This window comes from Lepisma saccharinum, chromosome 4 (assembly GCF_977018435.1).
Source record: "Lepisma saccharinum chromosome 4, izLepSacc3.1, whole genome shotgun sequence".
Classification (NCBI taxonomy): Eukaryota; Metazoa; Arthropoda; class Insecta; order Zygentoma; family Lepismatidae; genus Lepisma; species Lepisma saccharinum.
This window is the reverse complement of record NC_139232.1, coordinates 55628700-55650592: the sequence shown is the minus strand read 5'-3', so window position 1 is coordinate 55650592 and position 21893 is coordinate 55628700. Positions and strand designations below refer to the sequence as shown.

General features: G+C 39.0%; 1 protein-coding gene across 2 annotated transcripts in view; it reads right to left on the bottom strand.

Moving 5' to 3' along the window:
- Hecw (Hecw ubiquitin protein ligase) overlaps nucleotides 1–21893 on the bottom strand; it is a 313224-nt gene that overhangs the window by 154743 nt on the left and 136588 nt on the right. Inside the window, exon 1 of one of the 2 annotated variants that reach the window (XM_083120524.1) lies at nucleotides 10796–11163. The exons of the other annotated variant lie outside the window; for it this stretch is intronic. Coding sequence (XP_082976650.1) covers nucleotides 10796–10880 — 85 coding nt within the window. The 5' untranslated portion in view covers nucleotides 10881–11163. Of the gene's footprint in view, nucleotides 1–10795; nucleotides 11164–21893 lie in introns of those variants that run through there. 2 annotated transcript variants of the gene reach the window in all.

The following is a 21893-nucleotide window of genomic DNA, read 5'->3' as shown; positions in this document are numbered from 1 at the left end:
TTTTGCAGTCTTCCTGTTTGATCTGTTAAATAATCCAGTCAATAAAAATATACTTGCATAGAAAAATATGTTTTTCAGATACTTTAATCGGGTAATCTGCTTTTGCGTACTTCCTCAGAAATATACACAATCATAGTTCTTTATAAATTTAGCACCTGATATAGAATAAGTCGAAGTCTAGTTAGAGTTGGCCTGTAAGTGCTTCTGGTACATGTAGTTACTTGAAAAGCAAATATTGGGTGTATAAAAAATAGCATTCTTGTGAAACAGTAAAAATCAACCTCATTTCCTCGTAGCATTAGCTGTAAATGCTTCTTGCAGGTTAACAAAGCTCTGGCGTGTGGGCCTACATCACCTACAATCCTTTGTAAGGTTCGTGTTGTCTTATAAATTGTCGATATACATACTAAATCCCTAGTTACAGCCTAAGGTTTTAGTTTCAATCAGAGAATTTCAGTGTTCAGATAGTGATTGTGGCCTCGTATAATAAAGAAAATAGAAATAACCCAAATGTTGATGCACCCATAAAACCAGTAATACTTCAAAAATACCTTGAAAAAGGCTATAAGGCTAAATTATTCTTCTAGCATAGAAAAAAAGTTTAGCAAGTGGACCTATGGTCCATATAGTCAGTCGTCTGTGAACTTCGTCTTGTCCTGTGAATTGAGAATATATTGATAAATGGTTATATATATTTTTTAAAAAAAAGAAACAATGTTGGTAAGCGTCCAGTTATGGACCCATCGGTAAAGGGATTTCAGTCTTTATAGACACACAATAATTTTCGTTACACTAAAAATTTGGCCTCGTATAAAAGTAAATAGTCGAAATGATAAACATTTCGTGTACTTTATCCAGTAAACCTTAGCTAGAAATACAATAACAGCGTTACAGACATAAAAATTAAGCAAGCTTTGATATTCTAGTAGCACATAATAAATATAAAATATCCTTTAAAATACTCTGACAAATAGTTGTGGGTTATCTGAAATGAAAATTTTCAAGCCCTCTCTCCTGCATAAATAGGCTCTAGAATTCAGTAAGCCTCAAAATAATATTGGGTACATAAAATAAAAAGCAGATGGAGAGTGATGCTGATCGCATCATCTCCAAACAGCAAAAACAAAAGTATATGGATGGAGCCCTTCCTGATATATTTAGAAAACTTTACCTAGTATAAAAGTAACAAAATACTCAGCAAACTCTAAAATAAACAAACTTTCCTACGTAGCAGGCGTAACCTGACCTAAATAAATACATATAGAAATACAGAACCAAAAATAGCATAGTGGAAATCAGTAAACCCTAATAATAATAATAATAATAATAATATTAATAATATATTCTGTGGCTTACATTTTAGCTAAAAGTACTTTCAGTAAAAAAGTTGAAAACATCTCTTTGTGCATCCAAAATATAATAACAAATCCTTTCTGACTGGATTAAATTGTGTTATTTGAGTAATATTAAGCCTAAACTTGTAAAATAAAAGGGTAGAACTTGACAAAACACACTTCATGTGTGCAAAATTTAATTCAAAACACATCTAAATTGTGTAATTTGAGTAAACGTGGAGAATAATCCTGTAAACTTGGAAAAAATCTCTCTCTCTCTCTCTCTTTTTCTGTGTGTGTGTGTGTGTGTGTGTGTGTGTGTGTGTGTGTGTGTGTGTGTGTGTATGTGTGTATGTCCAAAATGTAATAAAAAGTATTTCCTGAACAGATGAAATTGTGTTATTTTGGTAAAAAATTAACAAAGTTGTAAAATAATAGGTTAAAAGTTGAAAAAAATGTCTTGTGAGTCCAAAATTTAATAAAAAATGTTGCCTGAACAGCTGAAATTGTGTTATTTGAGTAATAATAAGCCTAATAAACAGATAGAAGTTGAAAACACACACTTAGTGTGTCGAAAATGTAACTAAAAGTCTTTCCTGAACAGATTGAATTGTATTATTTTGGTAATAATAAGCCTAAACTTGTGAAATAAACAGATAGAAGTTGAGAACACACACTTTGTGTGTCGAAAATGTAACTAAAGTCTTTCCTGAACAGATAGAATTGTGTTATTTGAGTAAAAAAATAGGCATAAACTTGTAAATAATAAATTAAAAGTTGAAAAAATCTCTTTGTAAATACAAAATTTAATAAAAAATGTTGCCTGAATAGTACAAATAGTGTTATTTTGGTAAAAAATTAATATAAAGTTGTAAAATAATAAGTTAAAAATTGAAAAAATGTCTTTGTGAGTCCAAAATTTAATAAAAAATGTTGCCTGATTAGTACAAATAGTGTTATTTTGGTAAAAAATTAATATAAAGTTGTAAAATAATAAGTTAAACGTAGAAAATGTCTTTGAGTCCAAAATTTAATAAAAGTGTTGCCTGAATAGTACAAATAGTGTTATTTTGGTAAAAAATTAACATAAAATTGTAAAATAATAAGTTAAAAAGTTGTAAAAATATCTTTGCGAGTCCAAAATTTAATAAAAAATGTTGCCTGAATAGTACAAATAGTGTTATTTTTGTAAAAATAAGGATAAGCTGTGAAAATGTTTGACATAAAGTCAAAGTTTGGTAAAAAATAAACTCAAAATTAAGTTAAATAGCACACAGTAACATACATTTACTACCTAAATCAATAATCAAAGGGTCCTAGGTTCGTTACCCCGTGATAAAAGCAAATGGTGAAAACTGTAGGCCCCGTCCCTAATAGCTCTCCCTTCTTCATAGTACAGATAAAAAAAAACCTGCACTAAAGCGTCCTGTGCCTTGGAGGCAAACCTGAGCGGAATATTAATTGGCGGCGGAAACCGCATAGCTTCAGAGATTTGACCCTTGCTGCGCATTCCAGACATCCTTTGTTGTCTGGTTGATTCCCTCCCCTGCCCTACAGTATTGCATAGCTTTCCCCTGTTCTTGCGTACTGGTTAACCTTGAAAAAACCGGTTCTGAAAACCTACCGACGCGATCTCTGATTGGTCAATCAGGTTCTTCCTTTGTTCTGACGTTCTGACGTCATTTGACCTTGAACTCACACTCCCTTAGACATCCTTTCTCCTCTACCTGCGCTGAATATTAATTCATTCTCTCTGTCTGGCATCAGAGCGGAGTCGAGATTCGGAGACAGTATTCTGTCTAGCGTCTCGTACCATCGTCTTTCATACAATAATAACATACATTATTACATAGTACTAATTAATAATATTACATATCGCGGGTTCGAGTACCGGGACCGTCTTCTTTCGTACCATTACCACCGTTCATAGCGGTTCATAAACCATAGAAAACTTATTTTCAATATTATAAACATTAATTATTATCGATTGATACATTACATACTTTGCAGTAATGAATATAAAAACATATGCATAGCGTTTAGTACCTCTAATTACCTTCTATATACATATTTTTCATAAAATAAATAAATATATATTCATAAAAAGTTATAAACATGCAAATACATAAATGTAAAGTACTCTAAGTACATGCAAATGAATTCTAAGTACGTGCAAATTAGTTCTAAGTACGTGCAAATTAATTAACACCCGTGCAAATGAATTGCGAATATTAAATAGCGATTGACGTTGGCGGGGACAACATCTACTGATTCAGCATACTTTCCAATGAGACACTTGATGTGGCAGGTATAGAAAATTCTCTCTGTGTGCACTGTTTGTGGATTCTGAAAACAATATCCCCTAACCAGCTGAAAATCTGACTTCAGTTAAGTTGAAAAGGGGACTTTCTTCATTGTACCACGTGAAAAGGTTTTCAGTTTTACTGTACAGTTGTCAAGGTATTCAGAGCGCTGATCACAATATAGCCTCTGCTCTTGCTTACCCAAGAGACGTGACAGAACTGCTTCAGAGACTTCGGGACAGATGAATAGTTCAGCCAAATATTTCAAACTGCTTCTGAAAAGTGTCAACAGACATTAAATTCTGAAATTACGATTCCAAGAATAATAATAAAAAAAACGCGTTAATTATCCTCGTACTATTATAGAGGGGGGACGCGCGATTGACCTTGGGAGATGGGCACCCCTGGTTGGACCACCTCCAAATTTACTTTCTGGATACGCCCCTGGTGTACACTTCCTTGCTGAGCAGAAAGTGTCATAGCCGTACCTCCGTGGCGGAAGGGGTCCCGGGTTCAAATCCCGGCATGGGTTTTATTGGTGAGCGTCCTTGCATGAATATCATATGACCACTCATCCTCATCTTCGCGATTAGCCAAAAAGTGGCAAAAAAAGAGAAGGAAAATATACCAAATCAGCCAATGAAATAAGAAAATGCTACATTTCGAACATTTTCTTTATCTACGTGGTAATAAAAAAAATAAAACAATAACTTTAAAAAAGGCCGCCATACGTTACGATCTTGAAGAATTGCGTAACGCATTTATGATTCAGCGACGATGACTTCTAATAAATTAGGAGGAGAGAAGTTAGCATTCAATGATTCGCAAAATGGTATATCTGTATTTGATGTGGGAATATTAGAGACAGTTGTATTTGCACCGGTTTCATTCTTTACCAATTGATTTGTCATCAACTACTACCAGGTTCGATCCCCGGTGGAGCCACATTGCATAGTGGTTTGTATCGGGGTTGTTAAAGGTGCAGGAATTTTAAATAAATTCCGGTCCAGGAGAGAAAATCAGCAAGCGATTCTGGACCGTAAAGAACTTTATCTGTAAAGCATTTCAATTCGGTACAGGAACCTTTTTTCCGGATCAATTTAAATACGGTCCAGAAAAATTTTTTCAATGACACAATACGCAACTTGGACCGAATTTAAATTATGCAAGAAAAAAATGTTTCGGTTCTGCAGCGGAACCAATAGAACCCATTACAAGTTATGGGTTGCTGGACTTTTAACAACCCTGCTTTGTATCCCACTTTAAACTGTAGGTCCTGTAGACTTCCTCAGGATAAAATGAACTTAAAATCAATTTTGTCACTATTTAACCAAGGACGACATACTTCTATGTGTTTGGGCTTTTTCAGTTGGTATCAGCGGCGTACCCAGGATTTTCGATTGATTGATTTTGTTTATTTTACTTCGCGTTTTGTGCCTCTTGGCTCATTTGCCAAGATGAGGATGAGTGATGAAATTGATGAATGGACATTCACAAACAACCAAGCCCGAGCGGGATTCGAACCCGGGACCCTTGGCGTCGCAGTGCGATGTGCTAACCACTCGGCCACAGGGTCCGGCTCAGGATTTTCGAAAATGGGGGGGTTACGTATACTTTTTCTTTAGTCAGTCTTCATTCGGAATCTGTTCTTGTCTTTGACGTTTTTGTTTTAGAAATACCGAACCAAAGGGGGGTCATGAGCCACACGAACCCCCCCCCCTTGGGTACGCCACTGGTTTTGGTGTAGCCATGAGTTTGTCATCACCGCGTATTTTGGCAATTGCTAATAGCCTGACTACTGACTCTACCATAAAATTTTGAAATGCAATGCTTACATTTCCGATTTGAGCTTATCACTACGTTGATTTCCTTTCAAGTGCCCTCGATATCAGTAGATTGCGGAGTTTCATTTATATCAGCAAATCCTTACATGTTGGAGGAAATCCTTGTAAATCCCTTTAAAGCTTCGGCACAAGGTCACTAACCTACGGTACACAATGCAACACGCCTACTCGTATATGAGACTCACAAAAATGTACTTTGTACTGAGCGCCGTGCAATAGACACACGCAGGGGACGTGCAAGTACGGCTCAGCGCATTCTCAATCTCGACACCCAGGAAGTAGATGAAGCGATTGACACTACTTACAAAGCACGAGCAAGTTTGCAAGTTTGCGTAAGAATTTAGGAGCGCTGAGGCACGTGAAATTTGTGGATGAAATATTTCACGACAATGATGACAGCATGCTGAAGTTGATAGTATTTTTGACACAGTTCGATTTATACATTTCGCTGTTACATTTGTACTGTATTTTGGTTATTTTGGCTAATCGGAACGATGGGGATGAGTGATGATTAGATGATATTGATGAAGGAACATTTATAAAGAACGTCCATCTAGATCGGGGCTCAAATCGCGGAACGTCGGTGGCGAGGAAGTCTACCAATGAACGCCATCAACCGATTTGTTGTGTGTGTGTTCATGGTACGTATGATCACACTGATATTCATATTTATACTTAAATAAAACGTGTGCAAAGGTTCTAGATTTTTAAAACATTTTTTGAGAATGCGTTTTTTTTGGGGGGGAAGGGGTGAAATTTTCGATTTTATTTTCGCCGTAGGGTGTTCTTGTGAGTGTTTCCTTCTTCATCAATTTCATATCATCACTCATCCTCATTGTCGCGATTAGTCGAAAATGACAGAAAATCGACGCTAAATAACGAAATCAATCAATCGATAAATTACTGTTACCTCAGGAGCGTATATTCCAGGCTAGATAAGCTATCTGCGAAGCCTGAAGCCTAGAAAGTAAAATACTGAAGAGACATCTCTTAGAAACTGTGTGAATTAAGCTGATTTGAAATGGAATATAATGGCGATTCTGAAGTTGGCAACCTGAATTCTTAAGAGTTGGCAACCTGAATTCTTAGGAGTTGGCAACCTGAATTCTTAGAAGTTGGCAACCTCAATTCTTAGCAGTTGGCAACCCGAATTCTTAGGAGTTGGCAACCCGAATTCTTAGGAGTTGGCAACCTGAATTTTTATAATTTTGCAACCTGACTACCGTTGGCATGGCAACGTTGCTTCCTTGAAGACGTCAAGAATAATTAGTCTAGTCTTCTCCCTTCCTCCATAGCCTAGGACCAGGTGTCATGGTGAGATAGCCCGGGTATTAGACTCAGCATACGCCACTGTGTTACCTATATATGATGTAAGGGATGATGCCAGGGGCCCTGGGTTCGAATACCGGCTTTCGGATGATTGTTCGTCGTGGGTGGCCCTTCATCATTTTCACCACATCATTGCTCATTCTCATCTTCGCGATTAGCCAAAGTGGCAGAAACACGAAGTCAAATAAATCAATTCAAGCAATCGATTTTATTTCCACCTCGAAAGAAAGCTTATTGCATAAACATTAAAATGACACCAAGTCATTTTTCTAGTTCCTATATGAAGTGAATGTTCTTAATTTGCCATGAATTTCAACATATCGACAATGGATGACCTAAAAAACAAACTGTTAACTTTCATGTATATACGATAGATAAGGCATGAATTTACCAATCCAATCGAAATCTGTAACATCAATGTCAGACAATATAATTTTTCTAGTTGAACTGACATAGAATGATCCTACTATTAAAGACTGAAGTTTAAGTAGGTTAATCGGGACAGGTCCTACAGTTTAAAATGGGACCTGAACCAGTATGTGCATGCTATCGAACGCGGGACACCTTTGATCACAAGGTCATGACGTTACGACTTCGCCATCGTGTAGGGCAATATGCACTAACTGCTTCTCATATCGCCCAGATTAACCTTTAGAACAGTCGCGTAGAGACGGGAAAACGTCTGCACTTGAAGCACCCGAAGAAGCTTTGCACAACGAAGTGTTTAAAGGAACTCCTCAACAGTGCATCTTGTAACAGGAAGCAACGTTTACATCTTTCCAAACATCCGGGTAGAGAAGTGCCGTGTCTTTCAAAAGACACTGTACTTCTTTGTGCCATATATATTACATATTCAAATTTATTTTGACCACAGATGATCAGGCATTATTGCGGTGGTGAAAGCAAATTTTCATAACTCCGTAAAATGGAAATATCTCGTATTTACATGTCTGGAAAACGTTATCCATAACAGCGTTCAAATAAGGACATGTCCCGACTTTTCGACACGAAACGAAGATATGATGCCCAAGAGTTACGTCTCAAAAGTTGATTGAAGTTCGATTTTTTACACCGAAAGGCTAAACGGGAATGGCCCTACAGTTTAAAGTGGGGTCAAAAGCATTGTGCAACGTTCCTCAACCGATTATCGAACCCAGGACTAATGTTGGGCGATATATCGTCTATTTGGCGATATTTCGTCACGATATTTTATAGAAATATATGGTGTCAGCGATATATCGTCACGATATTTGGCGATATACATATATCGTGGAGACGATATATCGCCGATATCACGATTCGGTAAAAAAAATATAGTTTCATATCGTCTGTGACTATATCTTCTTGACGATATATTGCAATATCAAATTTCCGATATCGTCCATGCCTACCCAAGACCCCTGGATTACAACGCGAGAGTGTTGCCATTAAGCCATGGAAGAGACTCTGGATCATGTTCGAGACATGCCCTGGAGGAGAAGTGATTGATGGCCCATTATTTACGCATAGCTTATTTGCGTTGTTCAATGGGCAAACACCTTATGTTAGTTTGCTTTATTAGTTACATATCGGCATCTATTACTTCGATACGCAACAGGAAACTGAGTAGATAGACATACTGTGCCACGCTTCGTGTCTCGTCTCAGTACAATTTTGGCAGCTACCGCAGGGCCCCATCACCCATTTCACCAGATAATCCTTCGTCTCATTGTCGTGATTAACCCAATAGGCTGAAAAGCGACGCAAAATTACCACATACACTTAGCAGCTACTTTTGTTTCATTTTCCGTGGCCAAATTTATAGAAGAAAGCTTCTACTACATTCGGCCATACCAACTCGACTAACCGACAAATGTTCTTGTCACTGCAAATAATTACTCTACTGGACATTTTGGCGCCAAGAATGACAGCAATTATCTAGTAGACTTGATGCCATCAATAGAAACTTCTCTGCTAGTCTAGACAATATTCTTAGCAATTTAAAGAAGTTCTTCTACTCTAGACACTTTCTGATTCCAGAAAGTCTAGTCCTTTCTTAACAATTTTACCTACCTACTCTCATGAACAGAATTACCTCTATTACATTTTTAGCACTAATAAGATTAGTAATTTGTATTTGTAATTGTAAAGAAATTTCTCTACTAGAGTAACAAGTATGGTTTTATAGTAAATACATTTCTTAACAACAGTACAAGCTATTTTTTAAAAGTTAGAAATGTAGGAAAACGTTTTTAGTTTCTTCTTTTTTGCTTAATGGACAGTCGTGGATAGCAATGCTTCCTCCATAAGACTACTGATATTAAGGCTCTAGGGGGAAGTATTTTTTCCGTGACTGTACATGATGCAACATTCAGTAATGCAAAGGCAAAGGTAGGCCTCCGTGGCGAAGTGGTTAGCACAGCGCGCTACGACTCCAGGAGTACCGGTTCGAATCCCTGCCTGGACATGGGTGTTCATTGTGTGCTTCCTTTCATCAATTTAATCATATCATTCCTATCCTCATCTTCGCGATTAGCCAAAAGTGGCAGAAAAGCGAAGAGAAATAATCCAAATCAATCGATCAATCAAGAAATGCAAAGTAAAAATATCTCGGTTAATTTCATGTTTTTTTGAATTGCCCCAACAGGCTGGATTCGAACACGGTACCGGCCTTTTCTCTTCCTCATCCCCTCCATGTAAATGGTAGGATTGTACTTGAATGAATCGTACATTACTATTCCGTGTTCAAACTAAGAATGAAGATAGCCGAAACTGTTCGCAGTTCGAATTCCGTCGTAGATTTTACAACCCACTAAAGCTTCATGTAATAAGCCCCAGACCAGATAATCTTCGTCTTGTGAGAATATGACCTCTGGCTTCGAGGCGCGTTGCGCTGACCACTCCGCCATGCTAAGATACAAAGAAACTCATGCCCCATGCAGAGATTCGAACCCACAAGCCCTTGATTACAAGGAGAGTGGCTGAAATTATGGTTGTTGTAAAGAAATATCTCGGTTTTGTACACCAGGATTAGAGCTACGAAACAGTGCTACGTCATAAGAAATGCGTCACGTTCTATAGCTTTCCTGGCGACTGACAAACGTTAATAAATAAAGGGGTGTAGCCAGGATGTCTTTTCCATGAAAGGGAAAAACAGTGTGTTGGAAAATTGCTAGGGGAAAATAATACTGAAATAACAATGTTAAATCTATCTGTCACTATGAATATTAACAACGTTATCGAAAACATTGAATTCATATGGCAGAAAGATTATTATTTTAGTGGTGTTCTTTACAGAATATATGCCAAATGTGGTGAAATCTACGACATAAGAGTAACATGTTGGGAGCAGGGGGGCACTTATCCCCTCCCAAATTTGCAGATTTACTAACGGTTACCAATTAATGGCACTTTTGTTAACCTCCTCGGATCTGAGAAGCAAAGTAATGAGTAATTTTTGTGATTTCACATATTTAACAGTTATTTAGCAAAATTGTCCTGGGCGCTATATTTATGGGATAGAAAACTTTTCGATTCTGGTCACCCCTAAAGTTCAGCCTCAAGTTCGATTCTGCCCCCCTCCCTTCCTAAAGTTAGGTCCTAAAGTTACACCCATGATGAAAAACACTAAAAAAAACAAGTACAATACTACACTTGCATTATTTCATGGCTTAGTATGCATGAAAAAGTGTTTAGCATGTAATGTACGGAGTCATAAGCACTTTCGGGCAATATTTAACGGTGTGAGAAAAAAAAAACGTGTGTGTTGCTTCATTTAAATGTCCATGCATTGAGTGAATCATCAAAAAATAATGTAATTTTCAAACTCATTGCCCCCAAATCTTAAAGAACACCTACTTTCGTCTCTGTTAACATTTCATTACAAAGCAATGTATACTAATTTGGCACACCCCGTGAGCTAATGCTTGGTTACGCCAATATTGTGATCACAGACAAGTATGGAATTTAAAAATAATATTTTGATGCAAAGAAAAGATTACTGTACCTGGCAGATCCGTAAATATCCACGGTAAAGCCTTGTTGTCCCTCTCAGATATATTCTTTTCAAGGCCCATCAGTAACACATTCATTCACAGCTTGCCAAAGACGTAACAAAAAAAACTAGAGAACCACGATACGCGCAGAAAAGTTTCGCAAAATGTCCGTTTCCAATTTCCTCTCCAAAAGTAGTCTCCCGTCAGGAATCGAAGTTCGTCGATGACGTTGAGAGCACGTAAACTTTTAACTCCCTCAGGTTTTTACGGGGTAACCTGCGCTTTGGTATATAAACCGTTTCCTGCACACACTAATGCACGTGGCCCATACATGCATGCACTGCACACGGCCACCATGCCACCGCAAATGCACACACACGTCTGCGCTCGCCGGTACGGTACACGGAAATGTAATCAGCCATCCGTGGGTCAGGCGGGTGGAAGGCTCGCTCTGCGTGAAGTGTAGCCAACCCGCAAACATAAAATATACCCATTGCATAGAGGTGAAGTTACAAAGTTGAATCGCGAAGGGTAAAGGTTGTTTATGTGAATATTTACTTGCATGGGCATGGTAGGGGGGAGAAGAAGAACCCCCCCTCCTTCCCGTTATTATTACCGTACTGAAGAAGGAAAAATGTTCATTCCCATGACACGGTATGAAAATAAATAATTTTCATATAATTTAGAAATCGATATTCTCCTATTCTACAACGCAATAATAATAATAATAAAAGTATAATAATAACAACAACAATGATGATGATGATTCCATGAGGACATTAGTAATCACCCCCTAACTTTCAAAGATTTTCCTTGATTGAGATGAGTAAACTTACAACAAAATAACGAGAATAACAATGTATTTCACTAGTTCTGAATATTAATGGTCTGAAATCTGAAAAAAATTAAGTAAAACAGTTTTGCTGGATATTCATCCACTTGTTTCTTCGAGTAAAAGTCTCTCCCAACAGTAATAAGTATATTATTATTAGCTTATATTTATTATTATTAATACTATCACAGCTGTGACCGAGCGCTTTGAATGGTTGTCTCAAAATCTCGTCACCAAGGTTTCAGGTTCGAATCCATGCTTCTGCTTGAATGTGGCTTTGTTAGCGTCACATTCATTCATCTTCATCGTTGTGATCAGTCAAAAAGTTGCAAAAGACGACGTAAAAAATAAGAAAACTTTTTTAAAAAAACTCAATATGCAAAGGATAAAATATGAGTACAAATATTGATGATGTATCACCTGGAATTCGAACGCAGGACTCAGAGGGATGCATTAGGTATTAGCGAGACTGGGATAGCACTATACACTGGGAAACATAATTAATATAATTAACTGAACAAAATTCATCATCATCATTATTATTATTATTATTATTATTATTATGTGAATAACCGAGAATTCATCCCACCCGAAAAATATACACTCGCTTCAGCAGTGGCACAATTACCATCTTCATACAGCATTTTTGTCCAGGGTACAGTTCGACCTACATTATTCAATTGTTTTCAAGTAGAATTTTCTATTCCTTCGTGTAATTGGTTTTCATTTCTATTTAGCGAAAGTGAAAATCTTTTAAAATTATTTTTTACAAACGTTAAAATAAGTTATTCAAAATTGTACGGTATAAATTACACAGTACTGCAAAATTCATTGACTGCAAAATAGTCTCCAACATCTCCAATATCTACAAAACGAGTTTAGGTGAGTGATTTAAGATGAAGGGCTCTTTGCTGGGAGATCGCAGGTTAAAAAACCTGCAGTCTGCAATTCTAAGGTTTTCTCGTGCTATTTCTCAGCCACTCCGGATGAATGCTGAGATAGTATCTTTAATGAAGTAAATGGGCTTTTCATTCTACTACTTCCACGCCGACCTCCGTGGCGACTCCAAGGGTGATGGGGTCGAATCCCGGCCTGGGCGTAGGTGTTCTTCTTGAGTGACCCTCAACAAGTTCACCATATCGTCACACATTCTGATCGTCTTGATTAGCCAAAAGTGGAATAAATGCGAAGCTAAGTACCAACAATTAAATCAAATCAAATTCTACTACATCCATTCTATGCCTCCATTTCGTCACGGACAAACTAACAGTGCGAATAAGCAACGTTAGTTGACTCAGCAATGTTGAACTCTCTTGCAAATGCACGAAAGATGGCACAGAAAAAAAGTTACCAACATTAGTAACATTGTACGTCAGTTGGGAGCACTTAGCGAAAACCTCTCCTGGTGGCCGTGTTGCCAAAACTGTTGTCCGGCGAGTGCTTTTGTGAATCGACGATCTCCCGCGGCTGCAACTATCTCGCAACGTTGGCGAACGCGAACGAGAGGGGCGGGGAGGGGGAGGGGGGATATGGCACATCCGGGATGGCTGCTCGCCTCCTCGTCCCCGGCCATTCAGCCATTCATTCGCCCGGCTCCGGCTCCACCGGTTAACTATGTGCCGCAGAGGTTGTTTCGTCACAGTGTGACGTAGACAAATTCTCGGCCGGAGCGTAAATTTTGCACGGCTTCGATCACTGTCAGATCTTTTCCAGCTAAGTTTGCATTCACTTTATCCAGGCACGTGTCTGGAACTATATTTCGGCAGTGGTTCGCACAAAAGTGTCTCACATATAATAACAATTAAGTTGTAATTAATAGGTTAATCTATTGATAATATTTAAATAGTTATGGTAAAGTTCCCTGCCCATATAGCCCTGTGCAATGAAGGCACATTTATGGGATGTAGGGGACAGGGCCGCACACATTCTCGATCTCGGCCATTTTGGAGGTGGTGTGATCAGCACCACGCTCCGGCCGCCTTTACCGCCCAGCGTTGCTCCCAGGAACCCATTGATACGAGGCTGGGTGAGCCGCTTTATGCGCGGACAAGGTCAGAAAAATTCAGACCTTAGATCACTCACCCCGGGAATCGAACCCGGGTTTCCTGCGTGGGAGTCAGACGCTCTACTGACTTTTTTAAAAAAAGGAATACCCCTATGCGGTAGTATCCCCCGACAAAGACAAACCCGGGACCCCTGACGTCGTAGCGCTATGTGCTAACCACTCAGCCAAGGGAACTACACCACCGCGGCTTCTTTACTTAGATAGATAAATTAATAATAATATTGTTATTATGGGTTCCCGCGTAGCCAAATAATCGGCCTTTCGGATGGCGTAGTGGTAACGTCATCGCCTTGTAATCAAGGAGTTCCGGGTACGATACCCGGTGAAGGCACAAAAAAAGGTCGATCTCCGGTGCGGAGTGGTCGCGCAGCTTGCTACAACGGCAGGGATGCAGAGAATCCCCGGCAAGACATGGATGTATGTGTTGAATGAGAAAAATTGCGAATATTGAGTAAAACCTCATAATGACAGGGGAAATTACCGCATGACCAAATGGTTAGCGCTCTTGCCTCTGGTGCGAACAGTACGTTTTCTACTAGGTGGGCCAGTTTCAATCCGTTAGAAGAAGAAAATGAAGAATTTAAGAGGTGGCAGTTCAAGTAAACTGTTCAGTAAAGCTAAAAAAAAAGTGATTTCAGTAATACGACACGCTGTCGTAATTAAATACTTTATGGGGATTTTAACATGATCTGGAGGGAAGGCGCCATTGGCCTGGGGGGAGGGAGGGCACCCCTATATATTTAAGACATTCATTTTATATTTCGACCCCAGCTAGAAATCTTTCTGAAGGAGCCCATGATATAAAAAAAACGGTGCGATATTTGAGAAATCTACAGGGAAGGGGAATTTCAGAAACCTTTTTTCCAAGCATCAAGTTATTAAAATATTTCCACCATCACCTCAAGCATGCAGCCAATAAGCAGAGGGGAGGATTTCTTCCATATACCCCTACAAATACTACCCTATTTGACATATAATATACAAACCTTAATATCTTGAAAGATATCGAAGGAATTCTTCAAGCGAGAAAGATGTAACTTAATTTCTATTTGCGATAAAAATACTTTTTATGTTCACTGTATTCACTGGTGTATGCAGCATTATTTTTCGGATGGTAGGTATTACGTTCAGTCAGTCTGTCAGTTTTCGTGTTTCTGTCTAATCTTTTGTCAATTGTCTTTGTCATGGCGGGTGTGTCAGTTGTTAGTCTATTTGTCACTTACTGCTGTCGCAAGTGGAACTACATATTATAAAATATTTCACAATTACCATATTTCACCTTTGTCTTAAAGGTTGTACAAAGACAAAAAACGATAAACGGAGTTTCAGTTACCTCTTTGGTTTTACCCGAGTTCTTTTCTGCTTTTACTTCAAAATTTTGATTCTCTCAAAATTTCGGGAAGGGCTGTTGTAGCCCCATCAGATCAGTAACTGTATTAAACTGACACCTTGCGACATCTAACGGTAACGTTTCAATGAAGAGTAAATGTGACTACAATTCAAATAAATATGATAACAATGAGGGTAGCAGTCGGTTAGATTACAAATAACGAAAACACAGGATTCCCTGATACATTTATGTATGGAAGGATGAATGAAGGAGTGTACATTAGGACGCACGTTTTTTTATGCCAAGGATATCGGCAAGTCGGGAGCTTCGCGTGGTGATTGAAACTTCGGTTGAAAACGACAACAATCAAAGGTCAACGGGTGCAAAGCAGAACTTTCGCAACTTCCCCTTAGGAAAACAGAGGACACGCACTGTGCATATTATTGTTCCCAGCATTCAACCTTAGAGGTTACGTCCATTCAATACAGTTTCAATGTTATGTGAGCTTGCATTTATCTGTATGCATGGTATACAGCTGATTACCAGAAACAACTCCATTCAATCAGCATAACTTGTATTTTAACTGCGTAACGTCGCACTTCCATGGCAGGGTCGTTCCATTCATGGACGTCGCCACCGAGGGAGTTAGGGTGGGCTGTAACCCCCACCGTATTTTTTCTCACCATGCCTACTGTCGGATTAAAAATTATAGATACGCGAGTTTGAACTCCAATTAAGAATTAACCAGTAGACCACCACATGAAAACGAGTTACATCAAAATTTAGACTATGCAATGACTCACAGTGACAGCTTCAACGGTTCCATCGCTGTCGCTGTGTTGCTGCGTTGCCATGTTTCACGTACAGTGGGATCCATGAGTATTACCGTGCAAATTGTCCTTCACCATGTTCATGCACTTTATTTGACCCAATAAGAGCTTCAAGTATTAAAAGAAAACTCAAAACAAGCTGTTAACCATTTCTGCACCAGCATACATAAAAGTCCATGGCTTATAAACACATAGGATGTAAGAGAAAAATTAATGAAAAAAGTCATGGACAATTTGCACAGTAATACTCATGGATCCCACTGTACGTACATCATTACTCCGTTGAATAAAAATTGCATAAAATCGGTTTCACAATGTGAATTAACAATAACAATGGATTTTAAAAACAGATGTAAAGAGCTTCAAAACAATAACAATATTGAATTTCTAGGACTACCCAATACTAAGAACAAGTTGTCTCGCAAAATTGATAAGAATGGTTTTTTGACAAATTTTAAAAATCTGAAAATTAAGAATTGTGTTTAAAACCTTTTTGCCTGCACCGTATTAAAATTTCATCACGATCGTTTGCAAAACTAAAATAAAAACGGCTTCTTTTTTAATTGGAATTTTTTTAATTGCAGTCCGAACTCCAGTATCTATAATTTTTAATCCGACATTAACTGCCAGAACCACCTCTGATAATATCTGTTATTACAAATCAACTCTCTGTGTGCAAGTGTGCGCTGTATGAAGGTTTGGAGGGGAGTCCAGATGGTCCATGAGCTAGTTTCGCCAGCCACTGGTGGAGAGCTCAATATGATCCATTACGAAGTCGAGGTCCTAGGTTTGAATCCCGAATAAGGCATGCATATATAAAGTCACTGTGTTCGTATCTTCATCTTTTGCATCCTTATCAGCGCTATTTACCTCGAGATACAGATAGGCGACGCAAAATAAACGAAACAACAGATCACTTGGGCGGAAAATTGTGAATGACAGTACAAAGTTGAGACAGTGTTGCCACATGAAAGGAAATTTCCCTCATTGCAGGGAAATTTAGGTAGAATTACAGGTGAAAAAGAGAAAATACTTTTTTGGACACTATCAAAATTGCAGGGAAATTTTAAGATATCGGGCTCACATATTACATGCAATTTCTTCATCATGTAAATTATCCCCATCCAAATAATAATCATTTGGACTGGGAACAAGTAATTTTATTTTTAAAATTAATGTTAACACAACTGGCATAAATCTAACGAGATTACCGGACTCGTGAAACATCCATATCGAAACAATAGATCACTAAGGTGCAAAATTGTGAATGACAGTACAAAGTTGAGCCAGTGTTGCCACATGAAGGCAAATTTCCCTCATTGCAGAGAAATTTAGGTAGAATTGTAGGTGAAAAGGAAAAGAAATTTTTTTTTGTTACAATAGCAAAATTGCATGCAAATTTTAAGATGTCGGGCTCACATATTACATGCAATTTCTTCATGGTGTAAATGACTCCCATCCAAATAATAAAAATTTGGATTGGGAACTAGTAATTTTATTTTTTAAATTATTGTTAGCACAACTGGCATAAATCTAACGAGATTACCGGGCTCGTGAAACATCCATATGTTGTGTACTTTTCGCAAAATGTACAATTTGATGTCAATAATTTTCTTTTTGTGTTATTTTCGTTTAGTCAATTCTAATATTATTATCCCTTCTATCAGTTACATAATAATAATAATAAAGTTTTGTGACAGCAGACTTCAACTTTTCTAATGTGACCGGGGGGGGGGGTTAAGGGGCGACCTTCGTTGAAGGCATACTATTGTATTGTATTCACGAACTACACCTTGGACTGCATTTATTGCAGGCTAACTAGTCTCGGGCGCTTGGACCCGCAAACAGTAAAATCCTCTGTGGGGTTCGTGTTGTGTCGTCCATAATGTTTGTCATTATCCCTTCAACCATTTCATCTTATCACCCTCATCGCTGCGATTAACCAAGTGTGGCAGAAATGCGACGGTAAATAAACTAAATAAATCAAATAAGAAAATACAAAAATCTAACATTACGGGAAAATTGGATGAAATAGGGAAATTTTGTACCTTGGAGAGCGAAATTCTCTTCATATTGTGGCAACACTGAGTCGACCAGGAAGGAATTCTGCCGGATCTTCTATCTAGATCCCCTGATGGTGGTTGAGAGCTACGGGAGAGAAATTCCCAGGCCTGGGAAGGTACGAAGAGAAAACATCCTCCTGCAGTTACGAAATGCTGTAATCGTAAGCCAGACTTTCTGACACCACGTTGGGACAGGGGAAGGCTGAAGTACGTTAGGTAAGCGTTACGTAAAAATTAGACGCTACAAATAACACAACACACGTGGTGGGCTAATATATTGGATAAGGAAGGTAATTAATAAATTAGTGATAATAGTGGAAGGATAATTGAAAAAGTGAATAGGAAAATCTCGTGGGGTCGCTACTGTTCGAATTGTTGATTTAAGTACATTTTATGTACAGATAGGCGAATCGAGACTGGACCTACAGTTTTAAAAAAGTGGGATCTTTACCACTGTGTATCGAACCCTAGACCCCTTGATTACAAGGCGGCGACGTTACCACTACGCCATCGGGAAGGCCACTGCCCCAGGTTCGAGTCACCCCTAGTATAAACCTGGTACAATTTTCATATAATTTCCACATAACACACTGATTATCGATAATGGACACAATCTGCAAACGCTTGACCATGGGAGGGAGGAATTCAATTCAGAAGATACTTTGAGGAAGTAAAAATAAAAATTATGTCCAGAACGTGAAGGGCTTATCCATGATTTTCCATCGGGAGGAAGGGGTGGGGATAGTTTGTATTTAAGGATGTCCCGGCTCGATACCCAGTGGAGGAAGGTTTGTTCAGTGGTTAGGATCTCACTTTAAACTGTAGATACTGTCCCAATTAGCCTTTCTGTGCATAAAGTGGGCTTAAAAACAAAACAAAATTTTAAAAGAAGTATTTAAGGGTGTAAAAATAAATCTAGAGCCAGAATGACCATAAATTAAGCCTTTGTGAAAATTTTAGAGGGGTGTTGAGGAAATTTGGTGGGAGTGTTAGGGGAGTGTTGGGGTGTGAGGATAAATCACTGCAGATCGTTTTTCTACTTTACTAGTAGCATGTGAAAAGAGTGCATGCCGACTCCTGAGCTGTTCCAACCATACCCTGCATATTGGAGTCCCAGAATTTCTGCTGGGTCAAGCATCATGACGACGATTGAAAAGCAACTGAATTGTTGTTCTTGATTTGGTTTATTTTACTTCTCTCTTTTCTGCCACTTTTGGATAATTGCGAAGATGAGGATGAGTGATGATGATGATGAAATCGATGAAGGAACACTCACAAAAACTTTTCATGTCCAGGCCTTGATTTGAGCCCGGGAGAGAGAGCTACTGGAAAGGAGTAGTAACAGACTATAGCCAGGAAAGGAAGAAAACTGCGGCGATGGGATAAGAACTGGTAATCTCGTGTAACGGTTGAATCATTCCGCGCATACTGTGAGGTGTAGATATCTTAGCAATTTTGTCAAGTTTGTTTTTTTTTTTTGTTTTTTTTGTCCGCTTTATAATCAGAAAATCTAAACTGGGCTGGACCTACGGTTTAGAGTGGGATCCAAACCTCCTTGCAAATGTGTCTCCACAGGGTATCGAACCCGGAAATTTTGGAAATTTTAACCGCTAAAAGGGTACACGGGCCTATTGATGCTTATGGGAAGGCTTGTACGTCAAGAGACGTACAGAGAAGAGATGTTTCTAACTAAATTCTCGTCGCCATATATAAATCTCTGTCGCGTCGCAGAGGTTAATTGATTCGCACACGTAGGTACTTCACAGTATAAAGATAAAAACGAGGATACAAAATAACGATTTAATACTAAACTTACAAAAACCATTTGTAAGATGGCTGAACTCCCAATTTTATCAATAACAACTTTACAAACAATTGAATATCGATTCAGATATTATGCACACTTAACAGAAAAGTTCCCCATACCCCAAGTCCTGAACGTAGCAGCAGTTCGGCATCTTTGACATAACCCCAGAGGAAGCTGACCGGAACCGTATCTGGTTTCGAGCCACCACCTGTTTTTCGGCAAAGCGCTGTTGTCACTTTTACCTGCAGAGTTTAGACATCCATTCATTCACTGTGACGTTTTACTCCCAAGGTCTTCATATTGCATAGAAAAATAGCAAAACACAATAACACAACCTAACAAAGATAGAGAACCGCAACCTCGTGTTCAAAAATCTCTATGAAACTGAATTAGCAACATCTCATTTAGTCCACGTGGACTTGATGAGAGCTGTCATTTCTTGGACGGACGCTATTGGTTAGAAAGGTTTCAGGGGACGATTTATTGCACTGCACGTGGACCTGATATATGGTTGTAAGGGGGAAAACTGATCTTTCGGAACTTTCTTTGAAGTAAAGTGAGGTTTCTTTGGGGACGAGCACAAAATTCCGACCTTAGATCGCCCAGGTAAAGTTCCCCGTGCATATAGAACTGTGCCATGATGGCACATTTTGGGGATTCTCGATCTCGGCCATTTTTGGAGGTGATGTGATCAGCACCAAGCTCCGGCCGGCTCTACCACCCCAGGATTGCCCCCGCTGGTACCCATTGATTCGAGGCTAGGTGAACCCCAGAGCAGCTTTATGACGGAAAAATTCCGACCCACACCAGGAATCGAACCCATGTCTCCCGCGTGGCAGTCAGACGCCCTACCCACTAGACCACCGCGGCTACGAAAAAGAGATGGAGAGAGACCGAAAGATAGAGAGAGCTGAGAAACAAAATAGAAGATTGACCTAAAATCAAGATGTTGCTGACGTCAAGTGATAAACCACAATCTTGGGGATGCCTACAAGTTGCGCACGTTCTCAGCTTTATATACACACACCAAGATGGATGGATCTGGGACAGGTTGATGAATGGCTGAAAGTGGGGCCACCTTTCATCTAAACACTTTTAGCACTTTGGAAGCACAGCAAAATTAAGATCTTTATCTCTGGAGAAAAACCGCTGGCTTGCACGTTGCTTTTAATCGGTCATGGAAACTACGTCTGATTTTGTAGGAAAACAAATAAGAGGAATGCTTTCACAAAATGCATTTTCCTTTAAATAAAATGAGTAATATCCTTGTTCGTATGCAACGCGCAGAACAGCTTCGCACGCAAGGTTGCAATACTTCTTAGGGTGATATTGCGTGAGAGATGAGCGTGCATTCACGGAGGTGATAAAGTGCTGGTCCCCAAAGAAACCTCACTTTACTTCAAAGAAAGTTCCGAAAGATCAGTTTTCCCCCTTACAACCATATATCAGGTCCACGTGGAGTCCAGTAAATCCTCCCCTGAAACCTTTTCCACCAATAGCGTCCGTCCAAGAAATGACAGCTCTCATCAACTCCACGTGGACTAAATGAGATGTTGCTAATTCAGTTTCTTTAGAGATTTTTGAACGCGAGGTTGCGATTATTTATCTTTGCTAGGTTGTGTTATTGTACTGTGCAATTTTTTTAATACAATATAAAGACCGTGGGAGTAAAACGTCGCAGTGAATGAATGGATGTCTAAACACTGCACGCAAAAGCGACAACAGCGCTTTGCCGAAAAACAGGTGGTGGCTCGAAACCAGAAACGGTTCCGGTCGGCTTCCTCTGGGGTTATGTCAAAGATGCCGAACTGCTGCTACGTTCAGGACTTGGGGTATAACTGCAACTCTGCTGCTGTGATAAACCACTGTTGTGCTTTTATTTTTTTGTTATTTTACGTCACTTTCTTGAGCGGTATGTGAATCGTGACGATGACGATGACCTGATAAAGAAACAAACGTAAAAAATATCCATGCGTTATCCAGGACTAGCTAGAACTCGTGGTTTCGTTCTTCTTCCTATTTTGATATTTAGGTTGTTTTACGTCGTTTACAACGTATTGTGCTAATCGCGACGACAAGGAAGGATGAAGAATTCATGACGTGGGTGATGGTAGAAAACGATGATATATGCCCTAACCAGGTTTCGTAGCCGAAGCCTATGCCCCGAGACAGAATAACCACA